We start from the raw sequence: 18,017 nt of genomic DNA, 5'->3' as shown, positions 1-18,017 counted from the left end.
CGAGGTACAGGGAGACATTTCAGGGGGCAGAGCGAGCCCAAGACCATGGCAGCGAGCCCAGGATCTCCGACAGCTTTCGATTCTGAATGAGAACGAAAGCCGAGAGAGAAGAGTCCGTTCCTTTTCCCATCCCAAAGCTGAAGCGGAGGAAGGAGACTTAAGAGCTGGCACAAATAGAGCATTTTGAGGTACCCAGCTGCAGGGAGAGCACTACCCTCCTGGTCAGGCGGTGCTGTGTTGGACTAGCAAAGTCTCCAGAAAGGAGCTGGTCCATCCAGGGTGGCAACACCGCTCCTTCCACCCAGAGATCAAAAAACCTGTGGGCTACAGGGTGCGACAAGCAGGGTTTGTTCCCTCTCAACCGTGAGGGATAGAACCTCCTTGGAGGAGCTTTCCCTCCCGCTTTTCCACGGCAATTCACACATCATCTTCTCGGGCTTCGTGTATTGGCTTTATCAAAGACTTGGTTTGAAAACACACAGCCAGAAAAACAGGAGAGTGACCCCTCCGCCCTGGCAAGGGAAGATGGCTCCTTGCCTCTGCTCTGCCCACATCCTGCTCCTCTCCCCAAAAAGAGAGAAAACCCACCGGAGGGTGGGGGAAAGGACTGAAATCCAACTGCCATCCCCAGCACATGCTCCGCACCAGCCTGGGGAGGAATGGAAAGGAAAAGGGCTCCACACCCCTTTGATCTCTCCCAGGGGACCTGCCAGGAGCAGTCAGCACTGGAAACAGCCCGCCAAGGGCCAGATCCAGCCTTCCCCGCGGTGCTTGCGGCAGGCTGGTCCTGGTTAACACCGCTCGGCAAGCCTCTGGGTGGGACCTTTGGACTTCGTCTCGGGTGGAGACAAACCGGCGGTCCCCAAGGGAGCCATGGGGTGGTCACCAGCACCCAGCGCGCTCGCAGCATCCCTCCTCCCGCCCCGCAATGAAGGGATGTCTCCATCACATCAAGTGGTTTGGTTTTATTGACAACAGCATAAAAAAAAATAACATTTCTGTACCGCCCTCCCCCCACAGTCACTTTTCCCCCCCGTTGAAGCTCTTCTCGTGGTGAGGTCTCCGATCCTCTCGTCGTCCCGAAATCAGAAGCTCAGGAAGATGGTTGGGTGCCACCAAAGGAGAACCAAAACAAAAACAAACAAACAAAATAATTAATTACACACACCCCCACACACCCCCAGCAAACGGGGGAACAGCTGGTGCCCAGCCAGGCTGGGCCGTGCAATGCCCGGTACCGGGAGCATCCCCCCAGGTGTGGGCTCACCGTCAAACTGGGTGTAGACCGTGTCCTTGAGGAAGGTGCCGCAGCCGAAGTCGAAGAGCTTGAGATCAGCGGTGGCGAGGTCGAGGATCATGTTCTCATCCTTGATGTCACGGTGCAGGACCCCGCAGCTGTGGCAGTGCCAGCACGAAGCTGTCTGGCAGCTCAAACCATTCCAGCAGCTGGATGACGTTGCTGCAGCCGGAGCCCACCGTGGTCAGCAGCACGATCTCCATCGGCACACGGGTGCCGCAGGGCTGCGGGGGGACCATGAGACTGTCAGTGCAGCTCACGCTGCGCCGTGTGTCCGGTATCCCCTGCCTGGGATGCTCCAGTGCACCCCTGTCCGACCCCACCGGTGCCGGGGCATCCCCCCGCCCAAGGGGAAGCTCCGCGTCCCCCGGTGCCCCGGTTTCCGCCCTCCCGGGCCTCGCCTTATCCCCGCCCGGGATGCCCCGGTTTCTCCCGGTGCCCCCGCGTCACTCACCAGCTCGCCCCACTCGGAGATGCGCTCCCGTGCCACGTGCTTGATGGCCACCTGCAAGCCAAGAGGAGCGGCGGGCTGAGCACGCGGCCCGCACCGCCGCCTCCCCCTCCTCCGCCGCTCCGCCGCCGTCCCCACCACTTACCGGTGTGCTGTCGTAGAGGCGGATACCGGAGTAAACCGAGCCGAAGCCGCCGCTCCCCAGCAGCGGGCCCACCTCGTACAGCTGCTCCAGCGGCTCCTTCTCCTTCGCTGCGGGCGAGACACAGCCGTCAGTGATCCGCCCAGGGCCCCAACCATCCCCCAACCGAACCGGACCACGCGAAACCGGGCCGCGTCTCCCTTACCTGCTTGTAGTTTAGCGGTGTGCAGTTCCCCGCCGGTCCCAGAACGTAGATGGGCCAGCGAGTTAATTTTTGCGGTCCCGAAATCAGCAGGTCAGGAAGATGGTTGGGAGCCCCCAAAACAGAACCAACCAACCAAATCTACTGGCAAAGCAGCAGATGAGACAGGGTCGTTCAGATGGGAGTCCAGGACAGGCGGGTTAGGTGGTGGCCACCAGCGCCTGGAAGATGGGGGCTCCAGGCCAGCTCCAGGAGAAGATGAAGGTGTTCCCATCTCATGATCCCCGCTCAGCGCTCCGGTCACGAGGAAGAAGCCTGGTGGTCTTTGCTTCTTACAGCCAGGAGACGCATGGAGCTTTTATTTGCCAGGCTCCTGGATCCATCTGGGCAGCTGGATCTCTGCACTCTCCTAGGGCAGGTGGATGCCCTGCAGCCACGGGTGGTTGAAAAGGTCTTCCAGCGAAGGCCTGTCTGCAGGGCGCATGGTCAGGCACCACCTGATGAGGTGCTGGCACTCTGGGGAGAGAAACCAGAAACCGCCGGTCAGTCGGAGAAGGCTCTTGGCCACCTCGTACCAGCGTCCGCAGTGCCCCGGCCATGCTGGGTGTGCTCGGAGCTTGCACCCAAACCTCCCAATCATCGACTATCCGTTTTGGAGGAGAGCAGGACATGTGCCACCTCCTCCAGCTAACCGTGGGAGATCAACCTCCTCCATAGCCGTCAGAGTGGGATGGTCGTGTGCCCGGTGCCATCTCCCAAAAGCCGTCATCCCCCCCCGTCACGAAGCCGGGTACCCACCCAGAGAGACCCGCCGCCGGAAGAAGAGCTGGCCCCGGATGATGTCCTCGTCCTGCTTGAAGGGGATGTCCCCGCAGACCATGTCATAGAGCAGGACGCCCAGGGACCAGATCGTCGCCGAACGGCCGTGGTAGCGGCGGTAGCGGACCCACTCCGGCGGACTGTACACCCGCGTTCCTACGGAATACAGGCGCAACTCGTCAGGCGGATGCTGCCCGCTCCCGGATCCTTGCCCGAGCATCCCTGGGGATGCGGGGGCTGCACCGATGGCGATGGCGGGGGGGACACACGGTGTGACCCGCCGCCCCCTCGCCAGCACGTGACTCTTGTTGACAAACTTTGGGGTGTAAAAAAAAGCCGCCGGTGCCGGAAGAGGGCAGCACGGGCCCGGGGAAGGCCCGACCCTTACATGCAAAGAAAACCCACGGGTGGGGAAAAACCACGCCTTTCCCCCCCCAGCCTTGGCCAAAACCAACAAGAAAGCCAAGGGAAACAAGGGCAGCGGAGCAGCCCAAGCCCTTCCATGCCTGCAAAGCAAACCGGCCGGCGCACGGGCTTTGCAACCCCCTCCTCTGCTACCCCCACGGGGGTTTGTTTTGGTCGGGCTGGCTCCCCCCAGCCCCAGCCCGGGGCAGGGTGGGTGGCGGAGGCTGTTGGCAGGGTCTGGAGCCAGCTCCCGTTTCACAACATCCGCCCCGCGCCAAAAAGCAACTTGGCAGCTGGCGGAATCAGTAATTCCACACACACCCCCCCAGCAAACGGGGGAACCGCCGGTGCCCAGCCAGGCTGGGCCATGCAATGCCCGGTACCGGGAGCATCCCCCCAGGTGTGGGCTCACCTTTAAACTGGGTGTACACCGTGTCCTTCAGGAAGGTGCCGCAGCCGAAGTCGATGAGCTTGAGCTCACCGGTGGCGAGGTCAAGGATGATGTTCTCAGCCTTGATGTCGCGGTGCAGGACCCCGCAGCTGTGGCAGTGCCGCACAGCCTCCAGCACCTGCCGGAAAAGGCCTCGCGCCAGCTCCTCCGACAAGGACCCCCTCTCCGAGATGAAATCGAAGAGGTCCTGCGACAGCTCCGGACGCTCCAGCACCAGCACGAAGCTGTCTGGCAGCTCGAAACAGTCCAGCAGCTGGATGACGTTGCTGCAGCCGGAGCCCACCGTGGTCATCAGCACGATCTCCATCGGCACACGGGTGCCGCAGGGCTGCGGGGGAACCATGAGACTGTCAGTGCAGCTCACGCTGCGCCGTGTGTCCGGTATCCCCTGCCTGGGATGCTCCAGTGCACCTTTGTCCGACCCCACTGGTGCCGGGGCATCCCCCCGCCCAAGGGGAAGCTCCGCGTCCCCCGGTGCCCCGTTTTCCGCCCTCCCGGGCCTCGCCTTATCCCCGCCCGGGATGCCCCGGTTTCTCCCGGTGCCCCCGGGTCACTCACCAGCTCGCCCCACTCGGAGATGTGCTCCCGTGCCACGTGCTTGATGGCCACCTGCAAGCCAAGGGGAGCGGCGGGCTGAGCACGCCGCCCGCACCGCCGCCTCCCCCTCCTCCGCCACTGTCCCCACCACTTACCGGTGTGCTGTCGGAGAGGCGGACACCGGAGTAAACCGAGCCGAAGCCACCGCTCCCCAGCAGCGGGCCCACCTCGTACAGCTGCTCCAGCGGCTCCTTCTCCTTCGCTGTGGGCAAGACGTGGCCGTCAGCACTCCGCCCGGGGCCCCAACCGTCCCCCAACTGAACCAGGGCCCCAACCGAACCGGGCTCCAACCGTCCCTCAACCGAACCTGCCCCCAACCGAACCGGGGCCCCAACCGGGCCCCCAACCGTCCCCCAGCCGAACCGGGCCCCAACCGTCCCCCAGCCGAACCGGGCCCCGTCTGCCTTACCGGGTCGGAGCTGAGCGCTGTGCAGCTCCCCGCCGCTCCCGCAACCTAGACGGGCCCGCGAGTCCCGTCGCGAGAGCAGCACCCCGGCTCCCTCGCCCGCTTTCGGGGCCGGGGCCGGGGCCGGGGCCGGGGCCGGCCCCTCCCTCGCCGGAGCGGGCACCGGTGGCTCGGTTCCGGCGGTCGGGCTGCCGAGCGGCGAAGCTCGGGCGGGGCAGCCCGGAGCCTGGCGGCAGCGGCAGCGGCAGCGGGGCGGGGAGGCAGCGGCGGCGGCGCGGCTGCTCCGCGCGCTGCCGGGCTCCCGTCTGGCGCGGCGGCCCCCAGCCGGCCCCGGGAGGAGCGGGGGCCGGGGGCGGGCCGGGGAGAGCCAAGGGGCGGCGCTGCCACGCCAGGCCCAACCGCGCCGGGCCGCCCAGCGCCGCCACAGCCAATAGGGGGAGAGCCGCGCAGAGGCGAGGCCGCGGCGGGCCACGCCGTGGCGGGCAGGAGAAGGCGCCCGAGGCGCCGGGGGGGCTGGGGGATCCGTCTCGGCGGCTTGGGGGGGCGTGGGGGGCGAGAAGAAGGGGGAGAGGGACGTGGAGAGCCGCTGCTAGCGTCCGCCGCTGCGCTCGGCCGTCCGCTCGCCTGGCCGTGCCCAGCGGGAGTCCCACCGCGTCCCCCGGTTGCCAGGGCTCGGACAGAACGCCCGGGTGGTCGTTAAGCGCGCGGAGGGGGGGAATAGAACCCACCCGCGCGGCGTCGCGGGGATACGGGACGCTCGGCCCGGCCCGGCCGCCAGCCCGGGATCGGGCCCTCGGGGCCGTCGCCGCCGCATCCCCGCGGCCGGGGCGGGGGGGAGTCCCGGAGCGCCTCTTCCTCCCCACAGCCACGCGAAAATCCCCCTTTTGCTGCTTTGCTGGAGCTCAGGGCTTGCGGCAGGCTGGTCCTGGTGACCGCCGCTCGGCAAGCCTTTGGGGGGGCCCTGTGGACTTCGTCTCGGGCGGAGACGAACCGGCGGTCCCCAAGGGAGCCACGGGGTGGGCACCAGCACCCAGCGCGCTCGCAGCATCCCTCCTCCCGCCCCGCAATGAAGGCATGTCTCCATCACATCAAGTGCTTCGCTTTTATTGAAAACCGCGTTAAAAAAATAGGAATTCTGAATCCCCCTGGACCATAGTAACAAAAACACCTCGCCGGCTACACACTTGGTTACGTGTAAAGACGCGGCAGCACGGGCAGGTGCCAGGCCTCCCAGCTCAGAAGGGCAAAGGGGAGAGACGGGTAATTCCTCCAGCTCTGCCTCCCTCCACCCTAGAGAAAACTGGTACATGAACACCCAAAAAAAGTCTTGCGACCTGGGAAGAGGCATGGCAGAGGTGAGACGGAGCCGCTCCGAGCTCCTGGACGCTCCCGCTACAGCTGCGATGGCTCCCAGCAGACAGACCAGCCTGGTTCTTTTCTCAGGCTCAGCAGCAGCCTCTGCATTGACCCGTAAGCTACAGGAGTCAAAGTCCACCACCTGAAGCCTCACAGAAAAGGGGCAACCTTCACTGCTACACAGCACGAGACAGAGACAAGGAGGCAGTTCAGATCAGCTCTGCCTTTTTCTGCCAGGAAGGGGGCTGCCATTCTGCAGCCTCGCAGCTGCCAGGCAGCTTTACCTCCCCTTCCTTTCATTCTTCCGCCTCCGAAGGGGAGCAGAGGGCTCAGTCACCATTGCTAAGAAATACGCCTGTCTCCTTTGCTGTGGCTGGTACAATACGGATTTCTGGCCACGAAGGGCACCAGCAGATAAGCTTTCCCCGAAAGCTTTCGCAGAGCTCAAGACAGCACTGCGCACCACTTCTGCCCTTCTCCGCTGGAACATCACGGTGCCAGAGGATGCTGGAGACTTCCACCTACTGCAGGACTGAGCCAAACACCTGCAAAGCCGCGTGGCCTGTGTCTCCGGGAGATAAACACTTACTTCTTGGTGAGCCGGGGATCCAGTGGAGGATGCTGTGCTCCATAGACAGGTTGAATGCTGCAGGAAGAGGATAAAACAAAAAAGAAGACAATGCAAAAAGCCCCAGAGCACCCACGAATCACCTCCTCAGCCTAGACCGGGGTCACACTTCTTGCCTGCTCTCAGGAGCTGAATACAGACCAAAAGCAACTTCAATAACCTTCTGCCTTCAAAGCCTTAGATCCAAAGTGCCACATTCAGCTGAAGATTGGTTCTTTGCAGGAGCAAAGAGAAGCCTTGTTTAAACTCTCAAGCTCTCTCCAGCCTGAGCTGGGATTTGAGGTCTGCTCTTTTCTACACCACCGATTCACCCTGAGTGACCACGTGTCTCAGTCCCCCTGCCTCGTACACTGACATTCATTCTCTTCTCCATCAAGGGGCATTTCCAGGTTTGGGAATTCACACTTCCGAGCCCTGCGGGACAGGGAAAGACTCCAGCCAGCAACACTGGGGCTCCTCCACAACACACCTGAGGGTTTGAACCCCACACTCTCTCTCAGGCTTGTAGCCAACGCTACGGCGAAGCAGCCTCTGGTACGGTACACGGTTTGACTCGGGGCCAAATCCCAGCTTAATCAACTACTTCCTACGTGGCCTGACAGGAGTCACCACATGTCAGTCCCTCGGCTCCGCTCCCTGTGGAATGGGACAGGGAGCCCAAGGGCTGCAGGCACTACATGGGGAGCATCACCTCGGAGAGGAGCTACTAGCTGAATGCTCATCACTAATTTGACAAGCCCTGGACGCGAGACAGGGATCCTGAGTTACTACCTCCGTTCGGGTAACTCTTCACAGCCACCCCACCCTGAAAAACCATCTCTGGAAAACAAGTCCTCGCCATCCCCCGGTACACAGCACGGCCCCGCATCCCACGGCATTAGACGTGGCTCAAGACTAATGTTTCTACAGCACTCAGCTGTATCCAAGCTCAATTATGCTTACAGACAATAGCAGCTACAATCATTAGGGAAGGTGAAGACGGAATCCTACCAAAAGAAATCCGAAAGGTCATTTGGAATAACGCAACGGAATTTGAAAGGAGATTCCAAGCGTGGTGGCATTTGGTTAATTTTACCTTTGACCCTCCTAACAACACAGCTACAGCTTTTCTACTAACACTATACAAAGCTTTAGTGTATAACATATACCCGATTGTTGCACTAGGATTAAACTACCACGGAACTGTACTTTATCCCCTCGGACACAGGGTATGGGCTATGACAAACAGGAATAAGTGGCAAACTATTGATGTCGAGGCCTGTATCCTACGAGACCAGCAAGGATTTATTTGTGAAGGAAACACCATCAAAGGGCAAGATATTTGTCTTGACACTGAACAAAATGTTTGTCACTTGGAGGTGCATCCCAACGAGACCCTAAGAACCATCATCATTTACAGGGGTATGGGATGTGTTTGCCTGAGATCTCAATGTGATTTTGTACAAGTAGATGATCAAATGGTGGACATGAGCAACCATTCCAATATTTGCATTTGCAACTTGGTTAGTCTTACAGGATGTGATTTTAACTACACGGCTCCTGTTACTACTTCTCAATTGCCACAGTTTAATTATACGTTGATTCAGGATATACAGCCCACCCCTATTGGAATGAATCTCACTCTAGTAAGAAAACTATTGCATCAGGACAATTTAAAAAGGTTGTTAAAACAAAGTTCAAGAAAGTGGAAAAAAGACTTTCATTACTGTCCATCGTGATACAGAGGAAATACACCAAGGAGTGGAACGAGTGAAGTCAGAGGGAGAGCACAACGGGTGGGATGTGTTTAGGGGTTATTCCCCGTCAGCTACCAAAGTCTTAAACATAATGACCCACCCGATATTGGTGTTACTAATCGCCACGACAACATTAACAATAGTAAATCTTATCCTTTGGTGTAAACTAAAGGAAATTATTGGGCAAGTATGGACACTAAAAGTAATGATGAAACATAACGAACCACTTTTAAAAGCCAAAGAATTTGCTTAAGGGAAAGAAAAGGGGGGAATGTTACAGGACATCATGAGAAACAAGGGTTAAAAGTAAGAAAGAAGACTGTGGAGAAGATACTTGGTAACAACTGCACCTGGTACTTAGACATATTAGAGATAAAGACTGTCTCCACTGACTCTCTGCTAACTAGCAAGAATGATGAGCACAAGGACGAGTCGTAGAAAGTAGAACAGACTGCCAAAATAGTACCCTAGAGTTAACTTGTCTCATTATAATCTCATTTTAATACTAAAAAACACACCTCCTAGCTAGAACAGCCCCAACCCAATTAAGCCCCCTACTCTCTGAGCATGCCTAGTGAATTCAAAGAGAACTGTAACTTTCAGATGAAGAAAGAAAAGTATTAACCAAGAGTTAATTAAGGGGTAGAACCAGGAGGCGTAACTAACTGAGGGTGTAACAGGCTGGACAGGAGGAGCGCAAATGCTCCGAGGGGTGCAACAGCTGACTTGAAGATACACAAGCACACGCACAGCTGCCAGACAGCAAGTTCGTGCCGCAGTGTCTGATCCCGCTCCCTTAGCTCACATCCCTGTAGCTCACTCCCAGCAGATCCTACAGCTCCACACAAAGGTGCATTACCACATCCTACTTTGACAGCTGAGAAAATTGAGGCAGGGCAGTGGTACCACCAAGTGATGCTCAGTAACTTTATTTACTCACTCTTGTCTGGTTTTCCCTGATGCAGCTCGGCTAGATGAATCTGCTCTCTCCGAGCTTAACTCCCTGTCTGAAGCTGTCTTCACCTCACTTTTGCATGCTCAGGGCAGGCACTAACTCTCAGCAACTCAGCAAACACACCACTGAGTCAGGAGCCGAGACCTAAGCTGATGCTGCGCTCCCAAGCTGACTGGACGAGTCCCCTGTCCTGTCTCAGTTTAAGCTCTTTGGGACAGGTATTTCTTGTTGCCCGTATGTTCTGTGTCTGGTACAACAGCTGTGGTATCTGCGTTACACCGCTCACAAGGAGATCATCGCAGGGTGTGGGTTATTGACACTGCAGCAGAAAGCATAGCCAGGAAACCTCGGTGCCACTTCGGACACAGAACATATTTATTCCTAGCAGACTATTTCTTCCCTTTTAAAACCGCATTTAAATACACACACACCACACCACCCCGGAGCCTGACTGCCCATCTCTCTAAAGAGCGGGAAATAAACAACCCATCATGCAGGGGAACACGCTAGACCAACCTGCCAATGCATCCCTAGAAAATTACTGGGGAGAAAATGCCCAATGCAAAAACCACGGGGGAGTATTGGAAACATGAAACAACATTTACGAGTTCTGCCACCTTAAATCTACAGGGAAAAAGCACCGACTCAAAGCTAATACAACTAAGTGACCAAATGCACAAAGTCTCATGGAAAAGGAAGCTAACACCATCTCCAAAGCTTTACAAAGCCTCCCTCTGCCAGCTTGTCAGGGCAAAGAAAGGAGAGAGCCAAGAATCTGTACGGGAAGATCTCTCAAAACTCAGACAAAAAAGAAAGAAGGGAGCTTCACGTCTACTGACCATGGACGCAGCACATCCCACCTCCACCTTTCGTGGCTGCGTTGCCCAAGACCTGTCAGGAACCGTCCCTGGACAGGATCTGCATGCAGGGTATTTAGAGGTGCTAACAAGGCTCCTGGACAGCAGGATAGTTGCCAAGCAGCCAGTTAGGAGCAGGGGAGAACTTGGCCACAAACTTGACGTTGGAGTGTAATGTCTAGGCAGGACCGGCTGCCTCCCAGACCGCTTCACCTGGTTTGAGCTTTCCAAGCTGCAGCTCGAAGTCACCCACTGCACAAGAGAGATGCTGTCTAAGACCACGGGCTGGAAGCACGGCTGTGACCTCCGAGTAAGAGATGGGAGCCATCGGGAGACAAAAGGACCCAGGGACAGCACAGCATTTGCTTCCCCCATGAGCAGAAGAGGAAGAACACGTAGTGCTCATTGCTTTCCCTTTGCTCGCCACACACCTGGATTGTCACACCAACCTGAGGGAGCCGGCGCAACGACAAACAACTGAGTGAAAGCACATTAGGAAGGGAGATTTAACTGGCCTAGCAGGATTTAAAGCCAACTAAGCATTGCAGACTGCGTCCACACACCAGGAGGGGAAGGGCAGGGTTCAGAGAAGGCAAATGAGAGCAAACGGGAGGAGCACCAGATGGGAACAGCACTTGTGAAAGCCTCCCCAGAGAGGTGGGCACCCTCTCCCCATGCAAGCCTTGCTCCCAGGGCCTTGTAGGGAGCACCTCCTTCATCACCACCAGCTGCTTCTTCCTAAACACGGCTCCAATCAGACATTGCACTTGTTTCTCCCATCCCCGGGTGAGCGTGGGTGCCTCGACAGGAACCGGGACAGCCCAGCCAGAGGAACCAAAGCAGGGGAGGGGCACACCGAGAGCCCAAGGCAACACCTCGAAAGGCTTCGGGAAGGGAAGAGCTTTCTTAAGAGCTGTGGAAAGGAGGACAGTACAGCCCTGGCTCCGAGGCCACCCCGGGGGGGCCTCCAAGGCCCTCACCCCCTCCACCCTGCTGCCCCTGGGGCGCAGGATGCACACAGGGGGCCCCGCAGCCCCCACACGGCCTGCCCTGCCCTACAGATGAGGGGCCAAGCCTGCAGCTACCCTTGTCCCTTCCACAGGGGGACTGCCGCCAGCAAAATTCCCCGGCCCCACAGCCTGGGGGGCCCCTGGCAGCCCCCCTATTGCAGGGGGGAACCCCGGGCTCCCCGGCCAGCTCCCCTGCCCCACAGCCGAGGTAGAGACCCCTGGTATCCCCCACCCTTGCAGGGGGGTACCCCGCAGCCCCCAGCCCCACAGCCGGGGGGAGGCCCCGACAGCCCCTTCCCAAGGCACAGGGGCTGCTCCAGCCCCCCTACCCAACAGCCCCCAGCTGAGGAGGGGGACTGCGGCCCGTGCACCCCTTGCCCGGGGGGCAGGGGGGGCCGCTACCGGCCGGGCCCGCGCTCACCTGCCCGGTAGCTTGGCGCTCCGCTTCCAGAACTGCCTGCCGCTCTCGGCCGCCATGGCGGAGGGGAGGGGAGGGGAGCGGAGTGGCGGGCCCGGCCGGCCAGCCAGCGAGCGAGCGAGCGAGCCCACCGGCCGGCCGGCCCCGCGGCGCAGCGGCGGAGCGCGGAGGAAGGCGGCGGCCCCCCGCAGGCCGCCTCACCGCCGCCCGCCCGCAGCCCCCGCCGGCGCCATCTTGCCTCCGGCCGCAGAGACAGCCGCCATTGGCCGCTCCGGGCAAGGCGGGGCAGATCGGCCAATCGCGAGGGGGAGGGGGAGGGACGTCCCATGAGGAGGCGGGGGCTGCAGGGCCGGAGGCGGGGCCGTGGGGGTCCCCTCATAAGGACAACTGGGGTGAGGGAGGAGCCGCCATTACGGGGCAAGCCGTGAGGCGCAGTCGGTCACCCCCTGAGTAAACGGGGATAAACTGGAAAAAAACCGCACAGATGTCCAAACCCACAAACTTCCCAGGCGACACGGGGCCCTGCCAGCCCCCGGTGCGCTGCCATCCCTCTCACGCCCTGAGGAGAAACCCCGCCACTGGCATGGCCGGCAGCCGCCGGGCCTCAATGGCGCCGGGTGAGGGAAGAGCGGGACGGGTCCTGCTGTTAGCGGCTTCCCTGGGCTGTGGGGACGTGGCGACCTCCCGCTCCTGGGAGAAACGTGCGATGGCCCCTGGTGAAGCAGCAGCCGCCTCTCACGGCCAGGCCGCCGGCACGGCCGTGCCTCACCTGAGTCAGTTCCTCAGGAGGCGCCTCAGTTTCCCCTGTTTGCAAAGGGCGACGGCAGGAGGGGAGCTGAGCGTCCCTCGGGGTGTCTCGGGCCTTGGGGACATGGGAAAAGGGATCATTATCCCCCCCAGCTCAGCCTCCTGGCTTGGCTGGACACACAGGTCCCGGCTCGGCGGGATCATGGCTCCTGTCAAGTACTTGGGGAGAGCCTTTCAGGAGGCGGGAGGGTCGGGAGCACTCAAAAAAGGGCAGGAGAATTAAAAAGCAGGCGTATTTCTGCAAAACCGGCCTGTTTGGGGAGGACAGGGCTGACGGCAGAGGGCGGCACAGGCTTGTCGCTGGCGCCTCGCCACAGGGCCTGGCCTGGCACCCGGGTGCTTTGCCCTGAGCCAACCTGCTCTTGCTCTTTCCCTCCCCATCAGCTGCTCTCGAGGGACAGGGAGACATTTCAGGGGGCAGAGCGAGCCCAAGACCATGGCAGCGAGCCCAGGATCTGCGGCAGCGAGCCCAGGATCTCCGACAGCTTTCGATTCTGAATGAGAACGAAAGCCAAGAGAGAAGAGTCCGTTCCTTTTCCCATCCCAAAGCTGAAGCGGAGAAAGGAAACTTAAGAGCTGGCACAAAGAGAGCATTTTGAGGTACCCAGCTGCAGGGAGAGCACTACCCTCCTGGTCAGGCGGTGCTGTGTTGGACTAGCAAAGTCTCCAGAAAGGAGCTGGTCCATCCAGGGTGGCAACACCGCTCCTTCCACCCAGAGGTCAAAAAACCTGTGGGCTACAGGGTGCGACAAGCAGGGTTTGTTCCCTCTCAACCGTGAGGGATAGAACCTCCTTGGAGGAGCTTTCCCTCCCGCTTTTCCACGGCAATTCACACATCATCTTCTCGGGCTTCGTGTATTGGCTTTATCAAAGACTTGGTTTGAAAACACACAGCCAGAAAAACAGGAGAGTGACCCCTCCGCCCTGGCAAGGGAAGATGGCTCCTTGCCTCTGCTCTGCCCACATCCTGCTCCTCTCCCCAAAAAGAGAGAAAACCCACCGGAGGGTGGGGGAAAGGACTGAAATCCAACTGCCATCCCCAGCACATGCTCCGCACCAGCCTGGGGAGGAATGGAAAGGAAAAGGGCTCCACACCCCTTTGATCTCTCCCAGGGGACCTGCCAGGAGCAGTCAGCACTGGAAACAGCCCGCCAAGGGCCAGATCCAGCCTTCCCCGCGGTGCTTGCAGCAGGCTGGTCCTGGTTAACACCGCTCGGCAAGCCTCTGGGAGGGACCTTTGGACTTCGTCTCGGGTGGAGACAAACCGGCGGTCCCCAAGGGAGCCATGGGGTGGTCACCAGCACCCAGCGCGCTCGCAGCATCCCTCCTCCCGCCCCGCAATGAAGGGATGTCTCCATCACATCAAGTGGTTTGGTTTTATTGACAACAGCATAAAAAAAAAAAACATTTCTGTACCTGCCCTCCCCCCACAGTCACTTTTCCCCCCCGTTGAAGCTCTTCTCGTGGTGAGGTCTCCGATCCTCTCGTCGTCCCGAAATCAGAAGCTCAGGAAGATGGTTGGGTGCCACCAAAGGAGAACCAAAACAAAAACAAACAAACAAAATAATTAATTACACACACCCCCACACACCCCCAGCAAACGGGGGAACAGCCGGTGCCCAGCCAGGCTGGGCCGTGCAATGCCCGGTACCGGGAGCATCCCCCAAGGTGTGGGCTCACCGTCAAACTGGGTGTAGACCGTGTCCTTGAGGAAGGTGCCGCAGCTGAAGTCGAAGAGCTTGAGCTCACCGGTGGCGAGGTCGAGGATGATGTTCTCATCCTTGATGTCACGGTGCAGGACCCCGCAGCTGTGGCAGTGCCAGCACGAGGCTGTCTGGCAGCTCAAACCATTCCAGCAGCTGGATGACGTTGCTGCAGCCGGAGCCCACCGTGGTCATCAGCACGATCTCCATCGGCACACGGGTGCCGCAGGGCTGCGGGGGGACCATGAGACTGTCAGTGCAGCTCACACTGCGCCGGGGGTCCGGTATCCCCTGCCTGGGATGCTCCAGCGCACCCTTGCCCAACCCTACCGGTGCCTGGGCATCCCCCCGCCCAAGGGGAAGCTCTGCGTCCCCCGGTGCCCCGGTTTCTGCCCTCCCGGGCCTCGCCTTATCCCCGCCCGGGATGCCCCGGTTTCTCCCGGTGCCCCGGGTCACTCACCAGCTCGCCCCACTCGGAGATGCGCTCCCGTGCCACGTGCTTGATGGCCACCTGCAAGCCAAGGGGAGCAGCGGGCTGAGCACGCCGCCCGCACCGCCGCCTCCCCCTCCTCCGCCGCCCCGCCACCGTCCCCGCCACTTACCGGTGTGCTGTCGGAGAGGCGGATACCGGAGTAAACCGAGCCGAAGCCGCCGCTCCCCAGCAGCAGGCCCACCTCGTACAGCTGCTCCAGCGGCTCCTTCTCCTTCGCTGCGGGCAAGACGCGGCCGTCAGCGCTCCGCCCGGGGCCCCAACCATCCCCCAACCGAACCGGACCATGCGAAACCGGACCGCGTCTCCGTTACCTGGTTGTAGTTTAGCGGTGTGCAGTTCCCCGCCGGTCCCAGAACGTAGATGGGCCAGCGAGTTAATTTTCGTGGTCCCGAAATCAGCAGGTCAGGAAGATGGTTGGGAGCCCCCAAAACAGAACCAACCAAAAAAGTCTACTGGCAAAGCAGCAGATGAGACAGGGTCGTTCAGATGGGAGTCCAGGACAGGCGGGTTAGGTGGTGGCCACCAGCGCCTGGAAGATGGGGGCTCCAGGCCAGCTCCAGGAGAAGATGAAGGTGTTCCCATCTGATGATCCCCGCTCAGCGCTCCGGTCACGAGGAAGAAGCCTGGTGGTCTTTGCTTCTTACAGCCAGGAGACGCATGGAGCTTTTATTTGCCAGGCTCCTGGATCCATCTGGGCAGCTGGATCTCTGCACTCTCCTAGGGCAGGTGGATGCCCTGCAGCCACGGGTGGTTGAAAAGGTCTTCCAGCGAAGGCCTGTCTGCAGGGCGCATGGTCAGGCACCACCTGATGAGGTGCTGGCACTCTGGGGAGAGAAACCAGAAACCGCCGGTCAGTCGGAGAAGGCTCTTGGCCACCTCGTACCAGCGTCCGCAGTGCCCCGGCCATGCTGGGTGTGCTCGGAGCTTGCACCCAAACCTCCCAATCATCGACTATCCGTTTTGGAGGAGAGCAGGACATGTGCCACCTCCTCCAGCTCACCGTGGGAGATCAACCTCCTCCATAGCCGTCAGAGTGGGATGGTCGTGTGCCCGGTGCCATCTCCCAAAAGCCGTCATCCCCCCCCGTCACGAAGCCGGGTACCCACCCAGAGAGACCCGCCGCCGGAAGAAGAGCTGGCCCCGGATGATGTCCTCGTCCTGCTTGAAGGGGATGTCCCCGCAGACCATGTCATAGAGCAGGACGCCCAGGGACCAGATCGTCGCCGAACGGCCGTGGTAGCGGCGGTAGCGGACCCACTCCGGCGGACTGTACACCCGCGTTCCTACGGAATACAGGCGCAACTCGTCAGGCGGATGCTGCCCGCTCCCGGATCCTTGCCCGAGCATCCCTGGGGATGCGGGGGCTGCACCGATGGCGATGGCGGGGGGGACACACGGTGTGACCCGCCGCCCCCTCGCCAGCACGTGACTCTTGTTTACAAACTTTGGGGTGTAAAAAAAAGCCGCCGGTGCCGGAAGAGGGCAGCACGGGCCCGGGGAAGGCCCGACCCTTACATGCAAAGAAAACCCACGGGTGGGGAAAAACCACGCCTTTCCCCCCCCAGCCTTGGCCAAAACCAACAAGAAAGCCAAGGGAAACAAGGGCAGCGGAGCAGCCCAAGCCCTTCCGCGCCTGCAAAGCAAACCGGCCGGCGCACGGGCTTTGCAACCCCCTCCTCTGCTACCCCCACGGGGGTTTGTTTTGGTCGGGCTGGCTCCCCCCAGCCCCAGCCCGGGGCAGGGTGGGTGGCGGAGGCTGTCGGCAGGTTCTGGAGCCAGCTCCCATTTCACAACGTCCGCCCTGCGCCAAAAAGCAACTTGGCAGCTGGCGGAATCAGTAATTCCACACACACACCCCCAGCAAATGGGGGAACCGCCGGTGCCCAGCCAGGCTGGGCCGTGCAATGCCCGGTACCGGGAGCATCCCCCCAGGTGTGGGCTCACCTTTAAACTGGGTGTACACCGTGTCCTTGAGGAAGGTGCCGCAGCCGAAGTCGATGAGCTTGAGCTCACCGGTGGCGAGGTCAAGGATGATGTTCTCAGCCTTGATGTCACGGTGCAGGACCCCGCAGCTGTGGCAGTGCCGCACAGCCTCCAGCACCTGCCGGAAAAGGCCTCGCGCCAGCTCCTCCGACAAGGACCCCCTCTCCGAGATGAAATCGAAGAGGTCCTGCGACAGCTCCGGACGCTCCAGCACCAGCACGAAGCTGTCTGGCAGCTCAAACCAGTCCAGCAGCTGGATGATGTTGCTGCAGCCGGAGCCCACCGTGGCCATCAGCATGATCTCCATCGGCACACGGGTGCCGCAGGGCTGCGGGGGAACCATGAGACTGTCAGTGCAGCTCACGCTGCGCCGTGTGTCCGGTATCCCCTGCCTGGGATGCTCCAGCGCACCCCTGTCCGACCCCACCAGTGCCGGGGCATCCCCCCGCCCAAGGGGAAGCTCCGCGTCCCCCGGTGCCCCGGTTTCCGCCCTCCCGGGCCTCGCCTTATCCCCGCCCGGGATGCCCCGGTTTCTCCCGGTGCCCCCGGGTCACTCACCAGCTCGCCCCACTCGGAGATGTGCTCCCGTGCCACGTGCTTGATGGCCACCTGCAAGCCAAGGGGAGCGGCGGGCTGAGCACGCCGCCCGCACCGCCGCCTCCCCCTCCTCCGCCGCTGTCCCCGCCACTTACCGGTGTGCTGTCGGAGAGGCGGATACCGGAATAAACCGAGCCGAAGCCACCGCTCCCCAGCAGCGGGCCCACCTCGTACAGCTGCTCCAGCGGCTCCTTCTCCTTTGCTGTGGGTGAGACACAGCCGTCAGCGCTCCGCCCGGGGCCCCAACCGTCCCCCAACCGAACCGGGGCCCCAACCGAACCGGGGCCCCAACCGAACCGGGGCCCCAACCGTCCCCCAATGGTCCCGCAGCCGAACCGGGCCCCCAACCGAACCGGGCCCCCAAATGTCTCCCAACCGGGCCCCGACCGAACCGGGCCCCAACCGTCTCCCAACCGGGCCCCAACCGAACCGGGCCCCCAACCGAACCGGGCCCCGACCGTCTCCCAATCGTCCCCCGACCGAACCGGGCCCCAACCGTCTCCCAACCGTCCCCCGACCGAACCGGGCCCCAACCGAACCCCAACCATCCCCCAACGGAACCGTCCCCCAACCGAACCGGGCCCCCAACCGAACCGGGCCCCCAACCGTCCCCCAACGGAACTGGGCCCCGACCGAACCGGGCCCCGACCGAACCGGGCCCCGACCGTCCCCCAACCGAACCGGGCCCCTACCGAACCGGGCCC

General features: G+C 61.0%; 4 protein-coding genes across 4 annotated transcripts; all 4 read right to left on the bottom strand.

The window, feature by feature from the left end:
• Positions 1 to 945: 945 nt before the first annotated feature.
• LOC132319700 (serine/threonine-protein kinase pim-1-like) lies at positions 946 to 2,186 on the bottom strand (the record flags this gene model as incomplete). Its single annotated transcript, XM_059831016.1, is given in 5 exon segments — positions 946 to 1,407; positions 1,409 to 1,521; positions 1,752 to 1,802; positions 1,894 to 2,000; positions 2,096 to 2,186. Coding segments are annotated over 5 exon segments (615 nt in total), but the record flags the coding sequence as incomplete, so codon positions are not given.
• A 184-nt stretch (positions 2,187 to 2,370) lies between these two features.
• On the bottom strand, positions 2,371 to 5,584 carry LOC132319699 (serine/threonine-protein kinase pim-1-like). Its single transcript, XM_059831014.1, has 7 exons — positions 5,499 to 5,584; positions 4,774 to 4,916; positions 4,460 to 4,566; positions 4,326 to 4,376; positions 3,729 to 4,095; positions 2,891 to 3,067; positions 2,371 to 2,608 (listed from the first exon to the last, which is right to left on the bottom strand). Exons 1-7 carry the CDS (start codon positions 5,582 to 5,584, stop codon positions 2,502 to 2,504), a joined length of 1,038 nt encoding a protein of 345 aa, XP_059686997.1. The 3' UTR covers positions 2,371 to 2,501.
• Positions 5,585 to 13,894: 8,310 nt separating this feature from the next.
• Positions 13,895 to 15,132, bottom strand: LOC132319698 (serine/threonine-protein kinase pim-1-like; the record flags this gene model as incomplete). The annotated part of the gene is given in 5 exon segments (XM_059831013.1): positions 13,895 to 14,357; positions 14,359 to 14,471; positions 14,701 to 14,751; positions 14,843 to 14,949; positions 15,045 to 15,132. Coding segments are annotated over 5 exon segments (612 nt in total), but the record flags the coding sequence as incomplete, so codon positions are not given.
• On the bottom strand, positions 15,080 to 17,861 carry LOC104261540 (serine/threonine-protein kinase pim-1). The gene is made up of 5 exons (XM_059831012.1): positions 17,409 to 17,861; positions 17,275 to 17,325; positions 16,678 to 17,044; positions 15,840 to 16,016; positions 15,080 to 15,557 (listed from the first exon to the last, which is right to left on the bottom strand). Exons 1-5 carry the CDS (start codon positions 17,859 to 17,861, stop codon positions 15,451 to 15,453), a joined length of 1,155 nt encoding a protein of 384 aa, XP_059686995.1. The 3' UTR covers positions 15,080 to 15,450.
• Positions 17,862 to 18,017: the final 156 nt, after the last annotated feature.

This window comes from Gavia stellata, chromosome 30 (assembly GCF_030936135.1).
Source record: "Gavia stellata isolate bGavSte3 chromosome 30, bGavSte3.hap2, whole genome shotgun sequence".
In the NCBI taxonomy this organism is placed as follows: Eukaryota; Metazoa; Chordata; class Aves; order Gaviiformes; family Gaviidae; genus Gavia; species Gavia stellata.
Note: the sequence above shows the minus strand (reverse complement) of the source record. Positions and strands in the feature narration are given on the sequence as shown.

Coding starts and splice junctions, on each gene's coding strand:
- LOC132319699 (XM_059831014.1), bottom strand. CDS start 5,584: ATGCGGCGGCGACGGCCCCGAGGGCCCGATCCCGGGCTGGCGGCCGGG. Junction 3,068..3,728: donor GGTGTACACCCAGTTTAAAG/GTGAGCCCACAC, acceptor TGTATTCCGTAG/GAACGCGGGTGTACAGTCCG. Junction 2,609..2,890: donor CCGGCGGCGGGTCTCTCTGG/GTGGGTACCCGG, acceptor TTCTCTCCCCAG/AGTGCCAGCACCTCATCAGG.
- LOC104261540 (XM_059831012.1), bottom strand. CDS start 17,861: ATGGTTGGGGTTCGGTTGGGGCCCGGTTCGGTCGGGGGACGGTTGGGA. Junction 17,326..17,408: donor GCCTCTCCGACAGCACACCG/GTAAGTGGCGGG, acceptor CTTGGCTTGCAG/GTGGCCATCAAGCACGTGGC. Junction 17,045..17,274: donor TCTCCGAGTGGGGCGAGCTG/GTGAGTGACCCG, acceptor GTTCCCCCGCAG/CCCTGCGGCACCCGTGTGCC.